The 26,706-nt window shown below is 49.0% G+C and overlaps 1 protein-coding gene across 3 annotated transcripts; it reads right to left on the reverse strand.

The window, feature by feature from the left end:
* Nucleotides 1-9,861: 9,861 nt before the first annotated feature.
* On the reverse strand, nt 9,862-23,460 carry APOH (apolipoprotein H). Of its 3 annotated transcripts, XM_068978916.1 has the most exons (8): nt 23,315-23,460; nt 22,557-22,733; nt 20,091-20,187; nt 18,854-18,930; nt 17,824-18,012; nt 14,328-14,507; nt 11,842-12,039; nt 9,862-10,010 (listed from the first exon to the last, which is right to left on the reverse strand). In XM_068978916.1, the coding sequence occupies exons 1-8, from the start codon at nt 23,376-23,378 to the stop codon at nt 9,955-9,957; spliced, it is 1,038 nt and encodes a 345-aa protein (XP_068835017.1). In that variant the 5' UTR covers nt 23,379-23,460; the 3' UTR covers nt 9,862-9,954. The 3 variants fall into 3 exon arrangements, with proteins under 3 accessions (XP_068835017.1, XP_068835019.1, XP_068835018.1); XM_068978918.1 differs by lacking the exon at nt 22,557-22,733 and having other exon boundaries at nt 23,315-23,410; XM_068978917.1 differs by lacking the exons at nt 18,854-18,930; nt 20,091-20,187.
* Nucleotides 23,461-26,706: the final 3,246 nt, after the last annotated feature.

Here is a 26,706-nt window from a genome sequence, read left to right on the forward strand (position 1 = left end):
GGGAAAACCAGAACTGGCGCCCCTACGTGCAAGCTTTCCGACCGGCCGCCGCCGCCGCCGCCTCAAAACGGTTTCAAACCCTTGCGGGCGTCGAGGTCGCCGCCCGCCGTGCAGGCCCGGGCGGGGTCCGCGGGGCGGGGGCGCCCCGTCGCAGGCCACACCCCTTCCCGGCGCTGCCATGGCGACGCCCGGGCCCCGGCGGCCCCGCCCGGCAGGCCGGGGCGGGGACTTCCGCACACGCGTTTCCCCGCCCCCCTACGCTGGGTGGCGTTGTCATGACGACGTCCGCTGCTCTGCGCAGCCTCTAGGCTCGCCTTCCAGCCTGGCGGCCGCTAGGCCAATCCCACGCCGACACTCCCAGGATGACCAGACCGCTGTCGGGACGCTGCTGCCCTCGGGTATCCCGCTCGGATAGGAGCCCGTCACACTTTAGGGGCTGTAGAGAAAGAACAGATAAAGAGCAAAGAAAATGGGGTCGCAGGAGGATATTCACAGAGGGGTGTGCCCGTTATTAGGACAGACGACATTGAATAAGTCTGAAGAAGTGATCTCACAACTCAGAGGCGAATACTGTTGAATTAGACAAGAAAATGAACATTACATTTTTTTTGAATTCAGAGCTATCCAAGATCTGAAAGAACGTACCCCAAATTCTGAAGACGCTGAAATAAAATGAAAAGATTTTGTGTTTACCATTCTGTGCAGAACACCAAGATCAAGCGGAAAATGTATTTCTGCTGCTCCAAAAAGTCTCTTCCACCTCAGAGTGATCTCCGTGTTTGCATTGCTATCCTGTGGTTTCCTTTGGTTTTCTATTACATTTCTAGAAAAGCTCGAAACTATATATATATATATTTTTAAATATCGAGCAGAAACAAAATTTAAATTGTAAAAACACTCATTTAAAAGAAATTCAGTTTACCACTGTTTTTCATGTAATTTCGCAACAGGATTCCTTCTGCAGTATCTTTGCAATACATGCAGTGTGATGCCAAATCTAACATAAACACAGCTTGAAGCATCTTTTCAATTTTCCATAAAGAAAATAGAAGATTCATTCATTTGTAACTAGTTTCTTTCAAGCTTCCGGAGGGAAATCATACTCTTTCCAAGATGCTTTTTTCAAACCCTCCACTGCAAGTAGCACTTCAGCCTATACCAATAAATGAATTAGTAATAAACTCACAGAAAATGAATTACAAAATAGTTTACAAGCCATTCTACTAACTTACATACTTACCATACAGAGAGATGTAAGCATCTGAATCAATCATTCTCTACATAATGAAATTAAAGATGATTCAAGTCTTGTCAGTTTTACTTCCTCAGTTCAGTTCAGTTCAGTTCAGTTGCTCAGTCGCGTCCGACTCTTTGTGACCCCATGAATCGCAGCACGCCAGGCGTCCCTGTTCATCACCAACTCCCGGAGTTCACTCAGACTCACGTCCATTGAGTCAGTGATGCCATCCAGCCGTCTCATCCTCTGTCGTCCCCTTCTCCTCCTGCCCCCAATCCCTCCCAGCATCAAAGTCTTTTCCAATGAGTCAACTCTTCACATGAGGTGCCCAAAGTACTGGAGCTTCAGCTTTCACATCATTCCTTCCAAAGAAATCCCAGGGTTGATCTCCTTCAAAATGGACAGGTTGGATCTCCTTGCAGTCCAAGGGACTCTCAAGAGTCTTCTCCAACACCACAGTTCAAAAGCATCAATTCTTCGGCGCTCAGCCTTCTTCACAGTCCAACTCTCACATCCATACATGACTACTGGAAAAACCATAGCCTTGACTAGACGGGACTTAGTCGGCAAAGTAATGTCTTTGCAAATATCCTCAAATCTCCCCCAAAATACCCTTCATTTTGGAAAACATTGACTTAGACTTAAAACTATGGAATTCACCACCTTCTTCTCCTCTCTAATGTTCTGAAATCAAGGTTTCAGAAGCTTCCATGTGAACTTATCCCACAATTTGAGGGACTGTAACTAATTAAGCATTGCAAAGCAAACACAAGACACAAAGCAAATATCAGTGACTTTGGATCACTGTTATGGATTATTTCCACTTACTGTCAAGAATAATCAAGAGTCAGTGGAAACAGTGGCTGACTTTATTTTTGAGGGCTCCAAAATCACTGCAGATGGTGACTGCAGCCATGAAATCAAAAGACGCTTACTTCTTGGAAGGAAAGTTATGACCAACCTAGATATCATATTCAAAAGCAGAGACATTACTTCGCCGACTAAGGTCAGTCTAATCAAGGCTATGGTTTTTCCAGTGGTCATGTACGGATGTGAGAGTTGGACTGTGAAGAAAGCTGGGCACTGAAGAATTGATGCTTTCAAAGTGTGGTGTTGGAGAAGACTCTTGAGAGTCCCTTGGACTGCAAGGAGATCCAACCAGTCCATCCTAAAGGAGATCAGTCCTGGGTGTTCATTGGAAGGACTGATGTTGAAGCTGAAACTCCAATACTTTGGCCACCTGATGCGAAGAGCTGACTCATTGGAAAAGACCCTGATGCTGGGAGAGATTGAGGGCAGGAGGAGAAGGCGATGACAGAGGATGAGGTGGTTGAATGGCATCACCAACTTAATGGACATGGGTTTGGGTGGACTTCGGGAGTTGGTGATGGACAGGGAGGCCTGGCGTGTTCATGGGGTCGCAAAGAGTCGGACACGACTGAGCCACTGAACTGAACTGAACTATAAAGAGAAACAAAATTTTACTTTCCAAGCTGAGATTTTGGAGGTTTTGTTTTTAAAGATTTTTTTTCAATTGGGCCGCTTCTAAAGTCTTTATTGAATCTCTTCAGTCAGTGTTGCTTCTGTTATGGTCTGGTTTTTAGGTCATGAGGCATATGGGCTCTTGGGCTCTTGGTCTTTTAGCTCCCCGACCAGGGGTTGAGCCCACACTTTGTGCTTTGGAAGGCAAAGTCTGAACCACTGGACCTCAAGGAAAGTCCTCCATAAGATGAGATTTTTGAGTTGAGTATTTTTTCAGGTTATAAAAGTTTTGTTGATACTATATGGAAATTGGAAAGGTTTAACAAAGAATATAAAAATTATATGTAATTCTACCATTAATGAATAGCCACTGTTAACAATAGTAAATATGTTCTCAGATCTTACACATATACAGTCATTTTAATATCTACTTATTTTTGCTTCATTTGGATATAACATAATTTACTTAATTATTTTCCAGTGATTGGATATATAAATTATTAGCAATTTTTGACTCTTACAAGTAATAGTGTAATAAACATCTCTTAATATATACATCTTGGTTGAAGTTTCAGCTATCTCCATAAAAGACATTCCTATGGGCGTGAAAGAAATTAAAGTTCTTGATCAGTACTGTGTAATTGCTTCCTGGAAGTGTTTGGCAAATTTGCAATTCCTCTCAACAGTTCCTAAGAGTGGTTGTCTCACATTAACAATTTTTCTAATCTGTGATAATTGTGTGTATAAAAATAGCATCTCTCTTTAATTTGCATTTTCCACTATGAGAACAGCTGAAATATTTAAGCATCTCTATTAGTCCTTTTTAAAAATTCTTCTACAAAATACCTCTCTAGTCCTTTGCCCATTTTGAGGAGGTGTTTCATATGATACATGTATCTTCTATATTTTAATTTATTGTTTAAATCCCAGCAAATGGCTCTATACACAGTATTATTGTATAAGTTGTTATCCTAAATAACCAAATTTTAGTCAGTGATTCACCATTTTGTGTTATTAAAAGATCCTCTCAATCATTAGATTGAAATACGTGAATGACTCAGCCATCTAAATGGAAAGCAATTTAGATAAATTTCAAGAAAGAGCATTATTATTATTATGTCAAGACATGGCACAATGGTAAAGAATTCGCCTGCCAAGCAGGAGACCCAGGAGACACAGAAAGACCCCCCTGGAGGAGGAGATGGCAACCCACTCCAGTATTCTTGCTTGGGAAATCCCTTGGACAGGGGAGCCTGGCGGGCCACAGTCCATGGGTTGAAAGACTCAGACACGACAACTGACGCTCACACACGCAGAGCCCCATTGGAAGTCGAGGAGTCGCGTGGACATGTAGCTCTAGCCAGCACGCACTCGACCAGCAACCACCCCTGGGGCACCTCCCAGCCTCACCTAGTCCAAAATCTCCCCACCGCCCTGTTTGGGCACTCCTCCCTAGGCTGGAAAATTTCAGCTTTGGGATTCAGTTATTTCCAGGAAGCCCCTGGGAAATGCACCACTCAACCTCAGCAGTGTGAGCAAGGGAGAAAAGACCCAGTTCGGAAGCATGGCTGTCTAGCTCCATCACTTGTATAAGCTGGCTGACAGAATTCCATGAGCTTCCGTTTCTTTTCCTTCTTAACGGGGTGCTTGGGAAGATGGACTTAACACGGGTGAGACACGTGGGGCATTTTGCCCTGTGCTTGACTCAGGAAACACCAATCTTTTCTTTCAGAACTCATGTACTTTCAGAAGTGCTGGACGTCACTAGGAGGCAGCATTAGCACAGAAAGAACTAGGTATGCCACACACACACACACACACACACACACACACACACTCACTCATGTAAACACACTCACACACATGCATGCTCACATGCATATATGTGCACAAAAAGCACACAAACACGCCCATGTACACACATACATCACACTCATGCATTGTCACAAAGAACACACAAACAACATACACATTCACACACACACATACACACCAACCACATACTCACACATGCAGACATATACTCACACCCATATGCACACACTCCAAGCTTTTTTCTTCCTTCCTTGCTCTCTTTTTTCTCTTTCTTTTAAATCTTTTATTTCAGTGTAAGGCAGGGAACGAACGACCTTCAGGCTAGTAGCCACGAAACGTTACTGATGAACACTTGTTATTGAGCTTGGGGGACTCAGAAATGAGAACCTACATACTGAAAGATTGCTCAATGCTTAGAAGTAAGAGAGTTGATTTGCCATAACTCCTTGCATAGATATGTTATCACAGGAAAAAAAAGGAAAGGCCTGGATCCCTTTACATTTAGAAGTCCACCTGCCATGCTGGAAGAGAAGAGAGCTGGTCGTCGGGAAGCACACGCGGGCGCCTGCTGGCCACACAGCAAGGCCTTGCGGGCCTCGAGCGCTCGCGGGGTGCAGTAGGTCTGCAGTCGCTGGGTAAGCAACATCACCTGCGATGGAAAAGGCCACATGTGGCCGTGTTAAAACGGAGGACCAGCCGTCTGTGGTAATGGTTTCACTCAGCCTGTACCAGGCTGCCTGTGTACGGAGGACAGTGTTGCTTTCTGGACTCTGAGCCAGCAGGCGGAGTCACTGGACTCTGAGTGGGGAGCGCACAGCTGAATTCTGATGACAGGCAGCCTGGTGATCTAAGAATTTCAGAAGAAAAACATTTTGAATAGAGAGTGCCCTTACGGAGCTAAATGGATCACATAATCGCTAAGTGGGCCACTAATCGCCAAGGGGGCCACGTAATCACTAAGCTGCAACTGGGCAGCTCCCACTGATGGGCTCTTCTAATGCAAATTGCCTCTTCAGACTGAAAAAGAGCAGATTTTTCTTTCTGTAGAAATATCATTAAGTTAGAGGAATCAGTACTGTGGCCTAAGCTCTAAAGTCTACTCTGATTAGTTTTCAAGGACTCAAGCCTACCCAGTGGCCTGAAATGACTTCCAGTGAAAAAGATTATGCAAAAAGCCATCCACAACAAACTTGCCATATTCCAGGAGGTTTTTTTTTTTTTAAAATCAAATAGTCTATTAGAAGTTCAACCTGGAGATTCCTTATAAAAAGTTTCAGCAAGACAGATTTGAAAGAACCTATACGGTCAGATAAATACCCAGGAGGGCGTTGTGGCATCGTATGGTAGTTCTATTTTGTTTTCTAAGGAACCTCTATACTGTTCTCCTGGAGAAGGCAATGGCTCCCCACTCCAGTACTCTTGCCTGGAAAATCCCATGGACGGAGGAGCCTGGAAGGCTGCAGTCCATGGGGTCGCTGAGGGTCGGACACAACTGAACGACTTTCCTTTTACTTTTCACTTTCATGCATTGGAGAAGGAAATGGCAACCCACTCCAGTATTCTTGCCTGGAGAATCCCAGGGACAGAGGAGCCTAGTGGGCTGCCGTCTGTGGGGTCGCACAGAGTCGGACGTGACTGAAGCGACTCAGCAGCAGCAGCAGCATACTGTTCCCCACAGTGCCATCGCCGGTTCACACTCCCACCAAGAGGGGAGGCGGGCTCCCTTTGCTCACAGCCGCTCCGTCGCTTATGTTTGTGGTCTCTCTGGGGATGGCCTCTCTGGCAGGTGTGAGCTGGTGTCTCCTTGTGGTTTTAATTTGCATTTCTCTGACAATTAATGGTGTGGAGCATCTTGTCGTGTGCCCATTGTATATCTTCTTTGAAAAAATGTCTATTCGGGCCTTTTGCCTTTTTTTAAACTGGGGTGTTTTTTGTTTGTTTCAATGTTGAGTTGCCTGAGCTATTTGTATACTTTGGCTATTAAATTCTTCAGTTCGGTTCGGTCGGTCAGTCGTGTCCGACCCTGTGATTCCATGGACGGCAGCGCGCCAGGCTTCCCTGTCCATCACCAACTCCTGGAGCTTACTCAGACTGTGTCCATTGAGTCCATGGTGCCATCCAGCCATCTCATCCTCTGTTGTCCGCTTCTCCTCCCGCCTGCAATCTTTCCCAGCATCAGGGCCTTTTCAAATGAGTCAGCTCTTCCCATCACGTGGCCGAAGTATTGGAGCTTCAGCTTCTTATTAAACTGATATATGACTCTTATCAGGCATATAATTAGCAAATTTTTTCTCCTATTCAGTGCGTTGTCTTTCTGATTTGTCAGTGGTTTCCGTTACTGTGCAAAAATGTTTAAGTGTAAATACTTCCCATTTGTTTATTTTTATTTAATTTCCTTTGTGTTAAGAGACAGATCCAAGAAAATATTGCTATGATTTACGTCATAGGGTGTTCTGCCTACGTTTTCTTCACTAATTGGAAGAGATACATGCATCCCAATGTTCATAGCATCACTACTTACAACGGCCAAGACATGGAAGCAACTTAAGTGTCCATCAACAGATGAATGGATTAAGAAGATGTGGTATATAACGGAATATTGAATATATATATATACATGTATATACCATAACTGGGCTATGCAAGAGGAGCAGTGATAAAAAATCGCCTGCCCATGCAAGAGCCACAGGTTTGATTCCCAGGTCAGGAAGATCCCCTGGGGGAGGAAGTGGTAACCCACCCCAGTATCCTTGCCTAGGAAATCCCAGGGACAGAGAGCTTGGTGGGCCACCGTCCACGGGGTCACAGAAGAGCTGGACACAGCTGAGCGACTAAACGACCACAACGATGGGACGTGGAGAGTTTGAATGACAACCTGGGAAGAGCCACACTGGTTTCTGCAAAGGGAAGAGGTGCAGAAGAGCATCTTTGGTGAAGCGGTCAGACCCGCGCCAGGGGAAGGCGAGTCCTGAGGACCAGGCGTCCGTGAGAAGAGGCCTCGCGGGGAGCCCGAGGTGAAGCGCTGTGATGGGTGTACAGCGTGGAGCCGGCAGAGACCGACAGCTCCTTCTGGGACTTTTATAAAAACAAGGGATACAGATGAGAAACGGAGTGTTTTCTGCCGCTATAACAGACAAGGATGTCGCAGCCGGCAGGGATCTGGCCTCCACGTGTGGGTCTCTGAGCCCTCAGGGCGCCCGGAGGAGAACGGCGCTTGCGGCCGCAGCTCCCCGTGGGTGAGCGGGGAGGACTCAGGAGCCTGCCCAGAGGGCCGAGGTGGGCACGGAAGCCGCGACTTCAGGGAGCCCAGACGCCTGCGTCTCCCCGCGCCTGGAAAAGCTCCAGTTCCTCACCTTGAGATACCTGGCTTTCTTTAATTCACGAAAACACGTTTCACGTCCACACTGCCTGCCCCTTGCGGCAAACTCCTGTATAACCTGACGCCCCTCTCGCCTCCTCGGAGCAGTTCTCTCAGTCACCTGAGATGCTTCAAGTCTCCAGGACTTGAAGTCCTAAAAATTCCCACCAAATAAAACAGAACTCTCTACTTTAGGTTGTGACTCTTTTAAGTTGACACAGCTGGAGAGCAGTGGCTAGAAAAGGATGTGAGCTAACAGCAAGGTTTCCTTTTTTAAGTGATGATATTATTGGAAAAGACCCTGATGCTGGGAAAGATGGAGGGCGGGAGGAGAAGAGGGTGGCAGAGGATGAGATGGTTGGACGGTGTCATGGACTCAAAGGACATGGGTTTGAGCAGACTCTGGGAGATAGTTGGGACAGAGGAGCCTGGTGTGTTGCAGTCCATGGGGTCACAAAGAGTTGGATAACAGCGACTCAACAAAATTATTGTATGTTTGTGTAGACTGCTCCAACAGAAAGGGGGAAAATGGAAGACCATTCATCACACGGGCAAAATTCTTAGGTAAGAAGACAGAAGATGGGGTCCCGGGTGTGAGGTTTGCCCTGAGATGGGATCTCAGAGGAAGGAGAAAGAGCGCGGAGAACTCGGTACAGACTGCCGAGGTGACAGGCTTGGTCACGCAAAGACTGAAAGGGGTCTTTCCTATTTTCTTGGTGAAATAAGAGCAGGACGTTGTCTGAGAGGGACGGAGGGCGGCTTGAGCAGGGCTGAGAAGAGACACAGCCGTGGCGGGCAGGCGGGGCGAGAACCAACTAGAGAAATGCGGCAGAATTGCCGGGCACAGCTGAGCTCGCATGACGCTCGTGTTCATGGATCAAAGCGGGACCCAGTAGCATAGTTGTGAAGTTCCTCTTTTCAGCAGCGTTCAGCTGCTCTGGGGCAGGCATAGGAGACACAACTAGAGCCCGGGGTGCGGTTTGCCAGCACCTCCTACGGAAGGAGAGAGGGGCGAGGAAGTTAAATATGGAGAAAGGAGCAACATCACTGATGGGTCAGACGCGTGTTGGGGGGCAAGGAGAGATTTCTAGGCATTCGGTAAACCAAGCTGCCCGAGTCCAGACCCAGTGAAGGGCTATGCACTTCGTTTATCCTTTACAGTGATACTTCTCAAAAAGGCAGAGTTATCTGGGGACTTGGTTACAAATGCATATTTGGGGGCCAACCTCAGAAATTCCAGTATTTTTTTTCTCCTTTGTGATTATTACCAGGCGATACTGATGCTGGGGTCTATGGACCATTCTAAGAAAATAATTGCATTGCAGTTGTTTTGAGTGAACGCACTTAAGAGTAGAATTAGGGAGAGGGGAACTGGGTAACCAGGTAATAATTTACACTTTCCATTTCACAGCTGTGTGAGAGCAATGTTCCAAATATTTGGGTTTCTTAATTTGGCCACCAGATGCGAAGAGCTGACTCATTTGAAAAGATCCTGATGCTGGGAAAGATTGAGGTCAGGAGGAGAAGGGGACGAAGAGGATGAGATGGTTGGATGGCATCACTGACTCAACGGACATGAGTTTGAGTAAACTCCAGGAGTTTGGTGATGGACAGGGAGGCCTGGCGTGCTGCAGTCCACGGGGCCGCAAAGTGTCAGACACAACTGATTGACTGAACTGAACTGAACTGATGTGAAGAGCCAACTCACTGGAAAAGACTGAGCTGGGGAAGATTGAGGGCAAGAGGAGAAGGGTGCAGCTGAGGATGAGATGGTTGGATAGCATCACTGACTCAGTGCTCATGAGTTTGAGCAAACTCTGGGAGACACTGAAGGACAGGGGAGCCCGGCATGCTGCAGTTCAAGGGGTCACAAAGAGTTGGACATAACTTAGCAACTGAACAATAGCAAGCAAGAAACCAGATAAATAAAAGTAAGACACCATGCAGAGTAACACTGCAATGGCTGACACAGTAAATTCAGTCTCTTTATTTTTCCATTTCCATTAGATTCTTGGACAGACACATATAAGCATGACATTTAATTTTCAGTGTGAAAACCAGCTTAGCATGGTTTTACGTCAGATGCATCCGTTTTCCAGAAAGCTAAAGAACTGTGCTCTGTTTGGGGAGAAAAAATAAATAAATACTCTAAAAGAAACAATCATTTCTTAAATTTGTTAAATAGCCAAGCCAAATCAAATACATTTTATAAATGTGTAGAATAAATCTAATTATATAAATGAAAGCATTCCGTGTGAGGTTTAAGTGATTCAAGAAAACATCAGGGAAAAGATAAAGCAATCATTTCCAAGCGAGAAAATGAAAGGTTCTATATAATTCTGACACTCAAGATTAAAAGAAAAAACTGCATCAGCCCTCTATTTATTCCCCAGCGTACCCGCAGCACTCAACTGTCTACAGACTACAGGGGAGAGCAGCCTGAAGAAATACATTAACCAGCTCTGTTTGACTTTTTAAAATGTCTGCTAGTACTTTCTCTGCCAATCTGTACTGGGATTACTTGTCAGCTTTAATATGTAACATCGCACCAGGGCTCTGCTGTGTCCTGAACAATAACAATTTATGCAGTGCACTTCTAACTGTTTTAATCAGAGTGAGAAGAACGGTCACGCTTATCATTGAGCACTCCCTGTGTGTCATGTGTGAGATTTCGAATCAGCAAGCCTATGAGGTGGGTATTGTTTGCTGGCTCTCATTTCCTCCTCTGTCTCTAGCTGCCCACTTCTCAGACCTCTCTCTTCCCTAATCTGCTCCCAGCTGTGTCCTCTGCCAGCTGACTCAGGGCTGACGACATTCTAGAAGCCTCTCTAAACCCAGATGCAATCATAGCTTCAGCCTCTGGCTGGCTCCTCCTTGGCGGCAACAAAGGGATTTATTTAGACCTGAAACTAACGGCTTAAATGCTGACCATTGTGCTCCTTTATCTCACACGGACTCAAAGTCCCCTTTCTTTCAATGTTTTGCTCTAATGAACACTTTTCTCTAATGGGTACTTTTCAAACTCTGGGAACTGTCAAAAGAGCGACAGAAATGTTAGATCTGTACACCAACAACCATTGACTTGAATTACTTTGTAATTTGGGGTGAGTTCATTATCATTTGGGCTCAAGAGGTGGTAGATATTACTGCTCAATATTCCGTTCAGTATCATTATTATTATTCATGCGTAATCTGGAATGATACCCCATGGCATAATTTAACACTCATCAAAGAAAGCCACAATCCTGACTGAGCTTTAAGGAAAAGAGTCGGAAGGGAAACTGGAAATGCCAGATGCAGGCACTGCTCCATCCTGCTGTTTTCTCCCGTCCAGCCCTGCTTTTAAAATCCCAGTGGCCAAACTGACACGGCTTCTTTTAGTCATTATGTGTCAATAGTAAAAGCACAGATTACGATTACTTGACTGCTAAAAAAAATGAAGAAACGCCATCTGCGGCAACATGGATGGGCTGAGAGATGGTCACACTGAGCAAGTCAGACAGAGAAGAAAAAGCATCGTACAACAGCCCTCACGTGTGGAATCCGGAAAGAAAGGATTCAAAGGAACGTACTCACAAAACAAACAGACTCACAGAGGCAGAGAAGGAACTTACGGTGGCCAGGGGGAAGGGATGGGGAGCAGGGATAGTCAGGGAGTTTGGGATGGACATGTACACACATCTGTGTTTAAAATGGATAACCCACAAGGACCTCCTGTGCCGCACAGGGAACTCTGCTCAGTGTTCCGGGGCAGGCTGGATGGGAGTGGAGCTTGGGGCAGGATGGATACAGGTGTACGTATATGGTGGAGTCCCTTCCCTGTTCACCTTAAACTATCACAACATTGTTCATCGGCTATATCCCAATGCAAACTGAAAATTTTTTTCAAAGTACTGATTATGCCCAGGGCAAGGGAGATGCCAGCTAAACACTCCAGCATTAAACTCACCCTTGAAGCATTTGGGAATTTCGATGGTGCCGTCTATGCACTGGGCATCTTCTGTGTAGCTGCACTTCTTTTCCTTATTCTTGCAGAAGAAAGAAACTTTTTGGCCATGCAGCATTCCATTCTTAAATTTGTTCTGGATAGCTACTCTCTCTCCTTCGTATATCACAGTAGCTTTTTTAACAGGTAACTTACAAGATGCTGAAAGAGACAATATTTGTAGTCAAGACGGGACTTCACTTCCTCTTTCTTAAAGAGAACGCAACATCAGAACCACTGGGTGAGCAGGCCTGAAGCAAAAGGCCCAGAGGAGGAGATTCTGAGAAGGTGCACGGTGAGCAGCCCCGGCGGCGCTGCCAACTGCGGTTCTCTCTCAACAGGACCGTGAACCGTCATTTCCGAGATCACCTTTTCTTGCCCCGGAGTAGCCACGTGAGAGGTCAGAGCAGAAGCACCAGGTGCTCTGCCTCCCTGGTGGTCCAGTGGTTGAGAATCCGCCTTGCAATGCAAGGTCGGTCCCGGGCCGGGGGAGACGCCCACAGGCCCCAGAGCCCGTGCTCAGCTACAAGAGAAGCCCCCGCAGTGAGGAGCCTCGCGCCGCGGCCCGGAGAAGCCCCCGTTCGCTTCTGGTAGCTCCCCCTTCTGGTAGCAACTAGGGAACGCCCACGCTGCGGCGAGGGCCTCGCACCGCCAGGAAAGAAATAAGCCGTTTTTTTAAAAAAAGCACTTCTCCAGATACACAGATGGAGAGAGCAAACGTACGGTTCCTGAGTGGGGGGAAGGGGGTGGGAGGAGTCGGGAGACGGGTTGACGCATATTGACTGCTGGTACTTTGCATAAGATAACTAACGAGAACCTGCTGCACCGCACAGGGGAGTCCACTCAGTGCTCCGTGGCGACCTGATGGGAAGGAAATCCAAGGGAGATGTGTGTCTCCGTGTGGCTGATGCACTTTGCTCCACAGTAGAAACACACAACATTGTAAAGCAACCATACTCCAATAAAATGGTTTTAAAAGACGCTGCTGTTGCAGGTAAGCCTCCCCTGGCCACTCAGCTCCCATTCACTGAACGGGCGCACCCACCCCTGAGCCAAGTGAGTGTTGCTGGTAACAGCTCACAAATGCTCCCTTCTCTGAAAAACAGCCTTCAGCCACAGGAAGCCTCCTCTCCCAGGAGAGCGTGCACATCAGCCCGGGGGCAGGGAAGCGGGCAGCCCACAGCCTGTGCAGACGCTCAAGGGGATCAAGAGAAGCAAGTCCCCTCGCCTCTCCATGGGACCAGCGGCCCTGTCCAGAGCTCCCTGGGGATTAAACTGAAGTCACTCTAGCTGAGCCCACATCCTGCTTCCAGACCTGGGCTCCACGTCTGCAGCACCGGCAGCTCGGGGGACCTGGCAGAAACGCTAGTTCTCAGGTCCCACTCCAGACCCAGCGAAGCAGAGACTGTTTCAACAAGCCCTCCAGGCGCTTCTGACGCAGTGTCTGGCTCCATCCTACCTGCCTCACTCTCTGTTTCCTGAGGCTCAGAAAATCAGCTGTGTTTGAATCCCTGTCTCAGGCCCTGCTTTGAGGGGACCCCAGCCTAGTCATTCTCCATTTTGCCCAATTTCCTTCCAGCCCACAGCAGCCTGAGCAGAAACTCAGTGCACACCTGCCACTCTCTGCATAAGCACGGCGCGGGCCAGACCAAGGAGCGATGATGCCAAGGGAACCAGCTTCTCAGCGAAAAGATGCCCCGAGTGATGAGCCTTCCGGTGAGAGGTCCTGGCACGGAATCAGGCCAGGTTCAAGCTGAGTAAGCGGGGAAACCAGGTGCCAGGGAGGCCCTGAGGCCTAAGACGTGGAGAGAGGAGCTGTGGTTCCTGACTGAGTTCCCAGCCTCGTGTCCCCATACTCATGGTCCATACGATCGCCTGTTGCCCGTGTGTAGTTAATCACCATTTCCAGGAACTCGCTTGACTGTGTGGTGGGTTTTGCCCAGTGAGGAGTCTTGACCAGAACAAAGCGAAGCAGGATGGTCACGGGCCAGGACGTAAAAGCAGCTGTAGGAAGCCCACACGGTCTTCCACCGCGTTATCAAGGCTTTTACAACGGAAATGCTTGCCTCATGCAGTCAGGAGGGGCCTCCTGGTGGCCCAGCGGTTGCGAACCTGCCTTCCAGTGCAGGGGCCGTGGGCCTGATTCCTGTTCAGGAGACCGAGAGCCCACACGCAGCAGGGCAGCTAAGCCTGCATGCCAAGACTGTGGCACCCGAGAGCTGACACTGAGACCCGATCAGCCAAAAACAGACAAATGAATGAAGCACATAGGTTTTAAATCTCAAACAGGCTTGCTAGGCGTGAAGCTTCCCGTGTTCATGTAGATCCCCGCAGCTGTGAAGCAAGTCTGAGAAACAAAGTGGAAAGTGATTGGAACAGGGACACGGCAAGTAAAGGAGGCTCACTGGATGAATCTGGAGGCGGTCTGAGACCTTACCCATATGGCATACCTTTACAGCTTGGCTGTGCAGACCAGTTTCCAAATTTGCTGCATTCTACCTCTTCCGGCCCATCCAAGGAGTACGTTTCATGGCAGCCAAACGTGGCGGTGTCCTTGTAGAAGAGCACTGGATTTGCAGGGTAGTTCACAAACCCATTGTCTGGTCTTGATGGGAATGGACATCTTACTTCTAAAAAGTTTAAGCAATCAGCCGTGTTAGCATAAGCAGAGCAGGGCCCGGTGATCACGGAATAGTCACGAGCTCCTCTCTTATACCAGTGAATCACTGGGTGATTCCTGTGATTTCCCCTTTATCTGATCCTTGTGAGACCCTGGGTGTTAAAATAGAAACAGCAACACTTTGAAAGTAAATTAATGAGTTACCATGTTCTTTGGGCTTTCGAATAATCACAAGGTATTATTTATTGCAACCTTCTTCTGCACACCGTCTAAGATGGTGGGTTTGAATGAAAGAAAAGTCTGTCTCTTTTAATCAACAGACCATGAAATTAAAACACAAAGATTCCCTCCATGCACAGTAGAACACTATTATTTGGATTTTAAATGTTAAGCCTAATTCTCATGATCGCCTTCAGACTATACAAGAAGCCAGCACGAAATACGAAGAGGAAGAGCGGTGCTGCTCCCTGGCCTTCTCTGACCGAAATCCACACCCCGCTTTGCCCTTGTTGTTGACCAGTCACTAAGTCTGTCCAACTCTTTGCGACCCCATGGACCGCAGCACACCAGGCTTCCCTGTCCTCACTATCTCCCAGGGTCTGCTCAAGTTTATGTCCATTGAGTCGGTGATGCCACCCAACCATCTCATCCTCTGCTGTCCCCTCTTTATCAAACTGCAGAAAACCAGGCTGGATGGAGGGGCACAAAATCCAGGGACTTCCCTAGTCCAGTGGCTAAGCCTCCACGCTCCCGAGTTCCACCCCTGGTCAGGGAACTGGATACCATGTGCTTCTACTAAAAGATCCCACGTGCTGCAGCTAAGACCCAGCACAGCCAAATAAATAAAATGGATTTTTTTTAAAGAGTACAAAATTCGAAGTTGGACTGCTTGGATCAGTTCTGGTTCTTCCACAAATTGAGTGCAAAGGAATGTATGAGTCTATAATACAACTAAAGAGAGACAGTCCATGGGAAGAAAAACTTTTCCCTGTAGAAGAATTCCAGGTAATAAATATCAAAGGACAGATAACACGAGAAAGCCACCATTTTGTGACCACCAGTGCCTCAGCTGACTGAGTCCCGGGTTATCCGGCTGCTCAAGAGCGGGTGTTCACATAGCCTCAAACTACCACTCACAGGGTGCGTACTGATTCCAAAGAGGAAGAGACGCTCTTTTTTACCAAGAGAAGAGGGGTGTACCCCTTGACTACAGGATCACGTCACAGCCGACAGTGGCTGACTGACACCAGTGCCTCCTGCTGGGAGGGAGTGCGTTCTTAAAGAGCACTGACTTGAGTCTAATCATGAGTAAATAAGCAGCCAACTTCACATTCTGGAAAGTTCTAAAGACAGCCAGCATGCACTCTTCATAAACATCAATGAAAGATGACTGCTAAGGGAGAGGATCATTCCTAACTTCCGGACCTGCTGCTGCTGCCAAGTCGGTTCAGTCGTGTCCGACTCTGTGCGACCCCATGGACTGCAGCCCACCAGGCTCCCCGTCCCCGGGATCCTCCAGCCAAGAGCACTGGAGTGGGTTGCCATTTCCTTCTCCAATGCATGAAAGTGAAAAGTGAAAGTGACGTCTCTCAGTCCTGTCCAACTCTGTGTGACCCCATAGACAGCAGCCCACCCGGCTCCCCATCCCCAGGACCCTCCAGGCGAGAGCACTGGGGCGGCGCCATTTCCTTCTCCTAAAGGAGACCAAAGAGACGTGACAACTAGACACACGCGTGGTTCACGGTTAGATTTCACACAGAACAAAACGTGTGTGTAGCGGAACTTCTGGATCAGGTGGGGCAATTTGCATATGACATGAATATTGCTAATTGTATATAATTGTTTAAATTATTATCATAATTCCAAATATGTTAAATATCTTGGGCACAGGGATAACATAGGAGAATCTCATTGTTATTAGGACGTTCGTGCTGCTGACGTGTTCACGGGTGAGTGTCAAGATGTGTGTAACTTATCATCAGAAGATTCAGGGGAAAAGCATGTCTATAGAACGAAAGGGAGAGAATGTCACAACACGCTGATGGCTGCCGTATCAATGTCAACAGCTGAAAATAAGAAGAAAAAACACCCATGAAGAACCCTCTACTTAGGACTTGGGAGGATTAAACGAGATGACATATGCATGAACCGCGGGAGACCAGTGCCTAGCCCTGAGCTACGTCCCCCGGAAGGTGCTAGGGATTGGGAGTCGTAGGAGCTTCCCTGTGCCACAAGGTGCTTCTGTCGGAATCGTTCAGCAGGCGTCTGTCCTACCCACCACGCGAGAGGGTGACAGTCTTTAGTGTCAGTCCTCGTGTGCCTGATGAATTCTTTAATCCGCCTGCTCATTATGCAGGGGACGAATTCAAAGACGGTGATGGGGCCTCCCTGGTGGTGCAGCGCTGAGGACTGCATGCCCCGCTGAGGACTGCATGCCCCACTGAGGACTGCATGCCCCGCTGAGGACTGCATGCCCCGCTGAGGACTGCATGCCCCGCTGCAGGAGGCACGGGCTCGATCTTTGATTGGGGAAGATCCCACACGCCGCATGGCCAATAAACAAGTAAACGAATATAGCAGTGATGATCCCAATTAAAGGACTAAGAATTTTCATATATATTTTAAAATCAAATATTCTTGTGATTCTTAAATTTAGGTAAAACTACAAAAGCTTATATCAATCTGATTGCAACCCAGTGTTTCACTTTAAATCTCTTGAAAGTAAAGTGAAAGCGTTAGTTACTCACTTGTGTCTGACTCTTCTTTGCCTGTAGCCCGCCAGGCTCTTTGCCCGTAGCCCGCCAGGCTCCTCTGTCCATGGGATTCTCCAGGCAAGAATACTGGAGTGGGTTGCCATTTCCTCCTCCAGGGGATTTTCCCAATCCAGGGATCTAACCCAGATCTCCTGCATTGCAGGCAGATTCTTTACCATCTGAGCCACCTGGGAAGCCCTAATCTCTTTGGACTTCCCAGGTTAATCCAGGCGTCTCTTCCCCAACCTCACTGTAACATCCAGCCGTCCATGCTCGCGCCCCGTTCTTCCCTGCCCCTCCTCCTGGCTCCCCTCCTGTGGCATGCCTGCTCTGTCCCCCACGTCCTTCTGCCAGGAGCTCTCCCAGGCTGCTCCAGACTGTCCATGGCATCGCCTCTCATCACCCTGAGCGAGAAGCCAGGTCTCCCTCATCCGGTGCCCTCAGCCCCAGGCACAGGGCAGAGGCCACGGTAAACAGGGCCATTCAGAACCCTCTGGAGAGCGGAATCCGCAGTCCTCTTCATCAGAGAGGCCCTGCGCTCCCATGATTACGTTGCAGCATCGTTGCACTCACCCCTGCATTCTGGCAATTTCGTCCAGTTCCCATGTTCCGTGCAGGTGATGGTGTCGCTTCCAAACATCGCATGGTGTGGCAAGCACGCAAAGACTGCCTTGCTGCCATAGAAGGAGTTGTTCCCAGCCAACGGCTTGTAAACGCTGAGATTTGCAAACTTGGGTATGGGTGGTGGAGGGCAGGTTATAGCTGAAAAAAGAAAGAATTGTCATTTGAATGAAAATAGCTGAGTGATTTAAGTTTTGCCATCGCTGGTTTGCCTGTTACAAGACCGTGCTGCTTAGGTGACCAAACGTCTTAGAACAAAATGCTACCTTGAAGACACTTCTCAGAGTCAGAACTGGTGAAGGACCTCACCGAGCCAGCACCCTGCAATAGGTGCTGATGACAGGGAGTCGCTGTGACGCCTGAGTGACCCCGGGGGCTCGCGCAGGTCTGTTTGCTCCCACTGAATACCTCCCGCTTTTGTACTCTCCCAGTGTGGCGCTTGTACAAGTGGCTTCATGCAGGGACTCAGAAGCGGGTTGTCATCCTGACCTAAGTGATCTAGTCTCAAAGCTAGGCTTAGGGTGTGTCGTTCCGAAGGGGCTGCTTCATCTTCCAGAGTAAGAGACCAGGATGGGGCTTCCCTGGCGGCTCCTTCGTAAAGAATCCGCCTGCCAATGCAGGGGACACGACTTCGTCCCGGATCCAGGAAGCTCCCACGTGCTATGGAGCAATGAAGCCGGTGTGCCCAGCAGCCTGTGGTCTAGACAGAAGCCCCTGCAAATGGAAGCCCGCGCACCGCAATCACGTAGCCCCCACTCGCCACGACGAGAGAAAGGCCTCTGCAACGACCAAGGCCCAGCACAGCCACGAGAAATCAATCCATGAAATCATTTTAAGAAGACGTCAGGGTGAGCAGTCCCAAAAAGCAGCTCAGGGGGCTGGGACTGAGGGGTTTCAGGGTGCAGATCTTGTGTGGATAAAACCAGGAACGTCCCAGGCCAACCAAGCGGTCACCCTCTTAGAGCTGGACCCGGAGACTCACGGGCACAGACAGGAATGTCTGGGCTCCACTTTCCTTCCTCAGTGCATTTCGCAGAACTAGCTCCTTTCAGATAAAACCTGCGGAGGGAAAATTGAACCCATTAAATTACAGAGTCATCCACCCCCGGCGCCTCAGATTTATTTCCATCGAGCAGAGCTGCAGATGGATGCTGCTGGCTTCTTCTCCATCCTAGAATACTGTTTTCCGGAGAGGCTTGAACTCCTCTAAGGCTCAGCAAGCCTCCCGGCCTGGGGATGCAAGGCACTTGCAGAAGCAGGAGGGGGTCCCGTCACCGCTGGGCGTGGAGGCCAACCCTCCCCTCCAGTCCCCAGACGCCTGGTCCCCAACCAGCTCATCCAGGTAACGGCTTCCAATCCAAGACTCACCTCTTTTTCGGGGATCACAAAAGTGAATCACACCAAGTAATCTCTAATACTCATTTTCTGAGAGCCTGCTGGCCCAAATGCCTAATAACAATGCTGTCTATTAACGTTATAAATGTGCCATTGTCCCTGAAGACAGTGTGTTCAAGATGACTCATCAATAAATTGGTGTTTCAGTTGAAAAGACGGCATTTCTCTTCCACACACAGCATTTCTTAATCTCTAACCATAAAACCAGGATCCTCAGTGAAATTTTGCCTCTTTCTTCCTCCTGGTGAGGAGGAGGGCGTTTCTACACCGTCACCCTCAGCCTTCTCCTCAGAATTCTCTTCTCCTGTGCGCTCAGTCATGTCCGACTCTCTGCGACCCCATGGACTGCAAGCCGCCAGGCTCCTCTGTCTATGGGATTTCCCAGACAAGAGTACTGGAGAGGGTTGCCATGTCTTTTTCCAAGGGATTTCTCAACCCCAGGGATCGAACTCGCGCCTCCTGCATTAGCAGCGGATCCTTTACCACTGAACCCAGGTCACAGTCCATCAGATTAGCCTAAAGCCCAAGTCTAACTACCAGAATACTCTAACCCCCAAGCCAAGATTCGGCCCGGAGATTATAAAGAATTATCACCCAGCTTCCGTAATTCCAGTGCGCTCCTCATATGAGTAGCTAATCGGGAGCAGAAAAATTCGATGGGGCATCGGCTTCGCGCTTCACTGACTGCTCTATGCTCCACCCCACCCCCAACCCCGCTGTGGATTTTTATTCAGTGATCCGTATTCAGCAAGTCCAGCCTAAGGACTAGAAATAAAACAGGGGTCGGCCTTGATGTTCAGCTTAAGGGGTCAGGACGTCCTTACCCAGTGTGGCAAGAAAAGCTGATCGTGTTGGGATACTCGAACGTTGTATAGCGTACCGTTCCGTTTTCTAAGATCCCAGCAAAAGGACATACTCTGGCTGTGATTTAAAGATAAAAACATCAATTTCTACTTACAGAATTTCCTGTTAAAATGAAAATGTTTAAACTCATTTCTATCTTTTGAGCCAGTGACTCTACTGATAACTATTCTCAGAAGGTAACCTGAATGGCGCATGCGCCGAGGCGTGCGTTGTGCTGTTGCTTCTTGTTCGCCCGTTGTTGCGTTGTTGCCGCCGTTGCTGTTGCCGTTGTTGTTGCCGCTGCTGTTGCCGTTGTTGCCGTTGTTGCGTTGTTGCCATTGTTGCCGTTGTTGCGTTGTTGCCATTGTTGCCGTTGTTGCCGTTGCCACTGCTGTTACCGTTGTTGCCGTTGTTCCGTTGTTGCCATTGTTGCCGTTGTTGCCGTTGTTGCTGTTGCTGCTGCTGTTGCTGTTGTTGTTGCCATTGTTGCCGTTGTTGTTGCCGTTGTTGCCTTTGTTCCGTTGTTGCCATTGTTGCCGTTGTTGCCGCTGCTGTTGCCGTTGTTGCGTTGTTGCCATTGTTGCTGTTGTTGCCGTTGTTGCTGTTGCTGCTAGTGTTGCCGTTGTTGTTGCCATTGTTGCCGTTGTTGCCGTTGTTGCTGTTGTTGCCGTTGTTGCCGCTGCTGTTGCCGTTGTTGCCATTGTTCCGTTCTTGCCATTGTTGCCGTTGTTGCCGTTGTTGCTGTTGCTGCTGCTGTTGCTGTTGTTGTTGCCATTGTTGCCGTTGTTGTTGCCGTTGTTGCCTTTGTTCCGTTGTTGCCATTGTTGCCGTTGTTGCCGCTGCTGTTGCCGTTGTTGTGTTGTTGCCATTGTTGCTGTTGTTGCCGTTGTTGCTGTTGCTGCTAGTGTTGCCGTTGTTGTTGCCATTGTTGCCGTTGTTGCCGTTGTTGCTGTTGTTGCCGTTGTTGCCGTTGTTGTTGCCGTTGTTGCCGTTGTTGCGTTGTTGCCATTGTTGCCACTGCTGTTGCCGTTGTTGCTGTTGTTGTTGCCGTTGTTGCCGTTGTTGCTGTTGTTGCCGTTGTTGCCGTTGTTGTTGCCGTTGTTGCCGTTGTTGTGTTGTTACCGTTGGTGCCGCTGCTGTTGCCGTTGTTGCCATTGTTGCCGTTGTTCCGTTCTTGCCATTGTTGCCGTTGTTGTTGCCGTTGTTGCTGTTGCTGCTGCTGTTGCCGTTGTTGCTGTTGTTGTTGCCGTTGTTGTGTTGTTGCCGTTGTTGCCGTTGCTGCTGCTGTTGCCGTTGTTGCCGTTGTTGCGTTGTTGCCATTGTTGCCGTTGTTGTTGCCGTTGTTGCCGTTGTTGCTGTTGCCGTTGTTGCCGTTGTTGCTGTTGTTGTTGCCGTTGTTGTGTTGTTGCCGTTGTTGCCGTTGCTGCTGCTGTTGCCGTTGTTGCCGTTGTTGCGTTGTTGCCATTGTTGCCGCTGCTGTTGCCGTTGTTGCCGTTGCTGCTGTTGTTGCTGTTGAGGGGGTGGGGCATGCAGCTCGCAGGATCTTAGTTCCCAAACCCGGGAGAGAACCCCTGCCCCCGCAGTGGAAGCGCAGAGCCCGAACCCCTGGCCCGCCAGGGAGACGTCTGCACCTTATGACCTTTGGTCACAATGAGGAAAACCCAGCCGTCCAAGTGCGACTTTGCTGTGGTTGTTTAGTCACTCGGCTGTGTTCCGGTCGTTCTCGACCCCATGGACTGTAGCCCGCCGGGCAAGAGCAGTGGAGTGGGTCGCCGTTTCCCTCTCCAGGGCATCTTCCCGACCCAGGGACTGAACCTGCATCTCTTGAGTCTCCTGTGTTGGCAGGGGGGTTCTTTACCGCCGAGCCACCTGGGAAGCCCCGTAATGTTATAGATACATTATGCATAATATTGTCTGTATTCTGTATAGCGCTGATTTAATATAACATGTCTGCATTTTACTAGGAATGTGATTCGTAAAGTCAGATCCGCCTCTCTTTCACATCTGCAGTGCCCCCTCTCCTTGCATCACACCGAGTCTCTTTTCAAAATCGCCCCGAGCTAATTCCGGTTGTTGTGGTTAATTCCCAGCTGACCTTTTGTGACCCTACGGACTGCATCAAGCCAGGCTCCCCTGTCCACCACAGTCTCCCAGAGTTTGCTCAGATTTGTGTCCATTGAGTCAACGATGACGTCTAACCAGCTCATCTTCTGCCGCCCTCTCCTCCTGGCTTCTAGCAAACAGCACTGACTGTCCGCAGTCTCTCCTCCCATGAAACCCACCCCCACTGCCCCCCGCCCCGCGGCTCTGCTGGCCTTCTGCACCCACCGTCCCCCGCCCCATGGCTCTGCTGGCCTTCTGCACCCAGAGCTGGACAAGGTCGGTCATCTGCCCACCATGTACAGAATCGGAATGAGCGGAGAATGTGCGGAAGGAGGCCGACTTACGCATGCATTTCAGCGTGTTGATGGGCCACATTCCTGTGAGCGGGCACGTAAACCGCCGGATCCCTCCCCGGGACACATAGCCCGGCTGGCAGGAAAAGACTATCTGCTCCCCAGGCTCATAGGACTGTTTCAGTGGAGCCACCGTGGAAAATGGCAGCTTGTCTGGCTTGGGGCAGGCTGAAACAGAACGCAAAGCAGCTGGCTGAGAAACCCACATCTGCCTTTTTAAGTTTAGCTGGCCCACACAAATGAAAAACGTTTAATGCTACCAAAATACTTACACTGAGTTTTGCTCCAAATAGTTGACATATGCCGTACCCCAGCTAATCTCCTCTCCAGCTTTTAAAGGAGGTTAGATGTGTTATCCCCATTTCACAGGCCAGTATACTGAGGCTTAAAGGAGCAAAGTATCTCACCAAGGAGTTTAAGCATGGCTCCATCAAACAATAAGCACCAATCCAGTCTCCCCAGCATCCACCCTAAAGAGAATCTAGCTAATCCCTATGGGCCCCTGGCATTTACCAGAGGGTTGGGGACGTGCTCAGTCATGTGCGACCCGTCGTGACCTGCCAGGCTCCTCTGTCCATGGGATCCTCCAGGCAGGAATACTGGAGTGGGCTGGCATTTCCTCCCCAGGGGGTCTTCCCACCCAGGGATCAGTCCCCCGCCTCCTGCCTTGGCAGGCTCCTTACCACTGTGTCCCCTGGGAAGCCCGGGACTGGAAATTATTTTTTTTTTCAAAAGCCATGTGTACTTACTTCGTCCTGCGATAGCAACATGGCAGAGAAACCCCGACAGCAAGATGAGCACCGGGGGGAGCATTGCGGGTGAGTCACGCCGGCGCCGCCAGAGTGGCTTTCCTCTCCCAAAGGGGAGCTGTAAATACTGAGGTGCTTACATATTAACCGTCTGGGGGTGTGCTTTCATCTCTGTAAATAGAAGATGAGGGATCACGGTTCGAAAGGAACTCCAAACCTACCTTCTTTAATCATTTACTTTTCATCTCGGTGGGTCTGTGTGAAATCTTCACGGACCGTTTCTGTCTTTACTGCACTTATGCTAATGGTGCAGAGTGGCGCATTCCTCTGGGACCATCCTGGTGGCTCCAGATTGCCCGGCCTCTGGTCCAGGCCGCCTGCTCTCCATCCTTGGTGTGTGTGGTGGTGGCTGGAAAGCCCAGAGCTGCAGTATCTGCTCCAGCCCTGGCCTCGGCGTGTAAACTGAGGACCATCACTTACCCTGAGGCTTCCTCTCCCCACCTCTGAAATGACATTCCCGGCCCCAGGTGCCTGGTTCTAAAGAAAGCTTCACAGAGGCTGCTGTTGCTGCTGCTGCTGCTAAGTCGCTTCAGTCGTGTCCAACTCTGTGCAACCCCATAGACGGCAGCCCAGGCTCCCCCGTCCCTGGGATTCTCCAGGCAAGAACACTGGAGTGGGTTGCCATTTCCTTCTCCAATGCATGAAAGTGAAAAGTGAAAGGGAAGTCACTCAGTCGTGTCTGACTCCTAGCGACCCCATGGACTGCAGCCCACCAGGCTCCTCCGTCCATGGGATTTTCCAGGCGAGAGTACTGGAGTGGGGTGCCATTGCCTTCTCATAGAGGCAGCGGGGATTTTAACTCCTGAAGCCTGAGCTCGGCGTCTTCTCTCACACACCGAGGGCTTCCTCTTCTGCCTTTGGTAACAGGACCCTCCTCGTATCTGCACTGTGCTCTCACACCAGATCAGCACAAAGTCCTGCTCGTCCATGCTGAAGCCTTCTCTGATCTGTCTCAACAGACTTCTAGCTCTGTTTGGGGGACTGGAAGATCGATGTAACATTACAAGTGTGGATGCTAAGAAGCTCAGGAGAGCAGGAGAGGACGGGCGGGTGTCAAGTATGCTCTCGAGGGCCCAGAGGGGCCTCAGGACCCTAGTTCTTGTGTCGCTCACTCTCAGGGGCCGAATACACACGTGGACAATGGCTAGACAGCATGTGAACAGAATGCTGTCCGTGGTCGCCAGAGCAACCGGGTGGAGGGGGGCCCACTAGAGAGAACCAGGTGTGCTGCTGCGGTCAGTCACGTGGGATGTCCGACTTGCCCCCACCAAGCCCTCCTATCAGGGCCTGCTCGAGGCTCTCCACTTCATCTGCAGGAAAGCTTTGCCGCTCCCTTAACTGATTCTGGGTCTCTGCCAAACACGATGGTGTCTGACTGCCTTCTGATAGCAAGCTCTGAATAAACAGCTTCACCTGTTCTCATCTGGGTGACGGTGGTTTACGCCCAAGTCTGGAGTTCCTGCACACACATTGGTTTGAGACATGTTCTTGGCAGACAGTGACTCTTGAGCGAAGCTAATGAACATGGTGTTCCGTGGCGAGGAGAGCGGTGTGCTGCTGCCGACATAAAACAAGGCTGGCCCTCCCTCTCTCGTGATGGTCACCATCTTCTCGCTCTTTCACACACACACATGCACACACACGCGCACACACGCGCACACACACGCGCACATACACGCGCACACACTCCAACTTCCTTTTCTTTTTTTCTTTTTCAATTTTTACAGTATTGTGATGGTTTCGGCCGTTGAACAACGTAAAAGCAGCCATACTTATAAATATATCCCCTCCCCACCCTGAGCCTCCCTCCCTTCCTGCCTCTAGGTCATCACAGCACCAGGCTGGGCTCCCTGTGTTTTGCAGCAATTTCTCCCCATCTATCCACTTTCTACCCGATAATGTATCCATACTGATGCCACTGATACAGCCATTGTAGGGAACAGTATGGAGAGTCCTTAGAAAGCTAGGAATAAGGCTACCGTATGACCCAGCAACCCCACTACTGGGCATGTTCCCGGCTACCTCTTCTAAAGAGAAAGACGCTTGTTTTCTAGATCACCCACAGGCTTGGGGTTATTGTGGAGAATCCCTTCAAAGAGTGGAGAAGAGAGAAAATGAATGAAAAGGGCCAAGGTCCTGTGTAATAAAGAACTGAGGTGGATGGAGGAAGAGAGAGAGACCTACAGGCTGGGTATTGGGAAAAGACAATTTGGAGAAGCTTGAAATTGAGAAGAAAACACTTTTTGGCAGCAGGTGCAAACCAAGTGCTGTGTCTGTGTGCTTAGTCACTCAGTCGTATCCGACCCTGCGACCTCACAGACTGTAACCCACAGACTCCTCTGTCCATGGGATTCTCCAGGCCAGAATGCTGGAGAGAGTTGCCATGCCCTCCCCCAGGGGATCTTCCCAACCCAGGGATCGAACCCAGGTCTCCCACATTGCATGCGGATTCTCTACCACCTGAGCCACCAGAGAAGCCCCAAACTAAGTGATGAGATTGTTATAAAAATGCTTCTTTGAGTCATTGACAACAGCTCCTATTTGCCAGCTACAGAACTTTGGAAAATGATGTGAAAAACAGTAATAGCAGGAAAATGAAGAAACCACTAAATCCAAGTTAGTTCGAGAGGTTTGGAGGAGAATCACGTGGTTTTTTTTAAATATTTCAGCTAATAAAAATTTCCTTTCTTTGTAAAATAAAATACAAACATAATGGATGGTAATCTACAATTTATAAATTATAATTATTATTGCTATTAATTCTAAGTGCCTCACCACTTGAACATGTCAGAATTACAAGATGTTCCCAGAATCTGCACAGACACACACATGGGTCTAATGAAAAGCCTTGGGATAAGCCTCAGGATGAGATGCAGTCATCCGTCCTCCAGTCTGCGATGGGTTTTTGCTGTAACTTTAGCACCAGCTGGGTGAGGTGTAGTCACGTCTCTCTTCCTTTCCATATGGTTTAACTCACACCCCAGTGATAACTCAGTAATATAATAACCACAGAGCTGACTGATAATTGATGTTAAATGACATTTTAAAGGCACATTTAAACTTGCCATTAAAGTTTAATTTGGCAGAGCAAATGGAAAGACCATTAAGACAAAAATCCAAGGAATTTTGACAAATCAAGTGCCTGCTTTGTGCTGTTAGGGTTTATAATCATCACCAAAGAGTAGACAGCCCTGGGATTTAATGTTGCGCGTAGGATATAATGTTTTCTTAACCATGAACAAGAATACAGAGCCGCATAGACACTTGGGTTGAAGAATACAGGACAGCATTTGTTTCACAAGAGACATAGGACCTTGCACTTAAAATTCTTA

Source organism: Capricornis sumatraensis, chromosome 8, assembly GCF_032405125.1.
Source record: "Capricornis sumatraensis isolate serow.1 chromosome 8, serow.2, whole genome shotgun sequence".
NCBI lineage: Eukaryota > Metazoa > Chordata > Mammalia > Artiodactyla > Bovidae > Capricornis > Capricornis sumatraensis.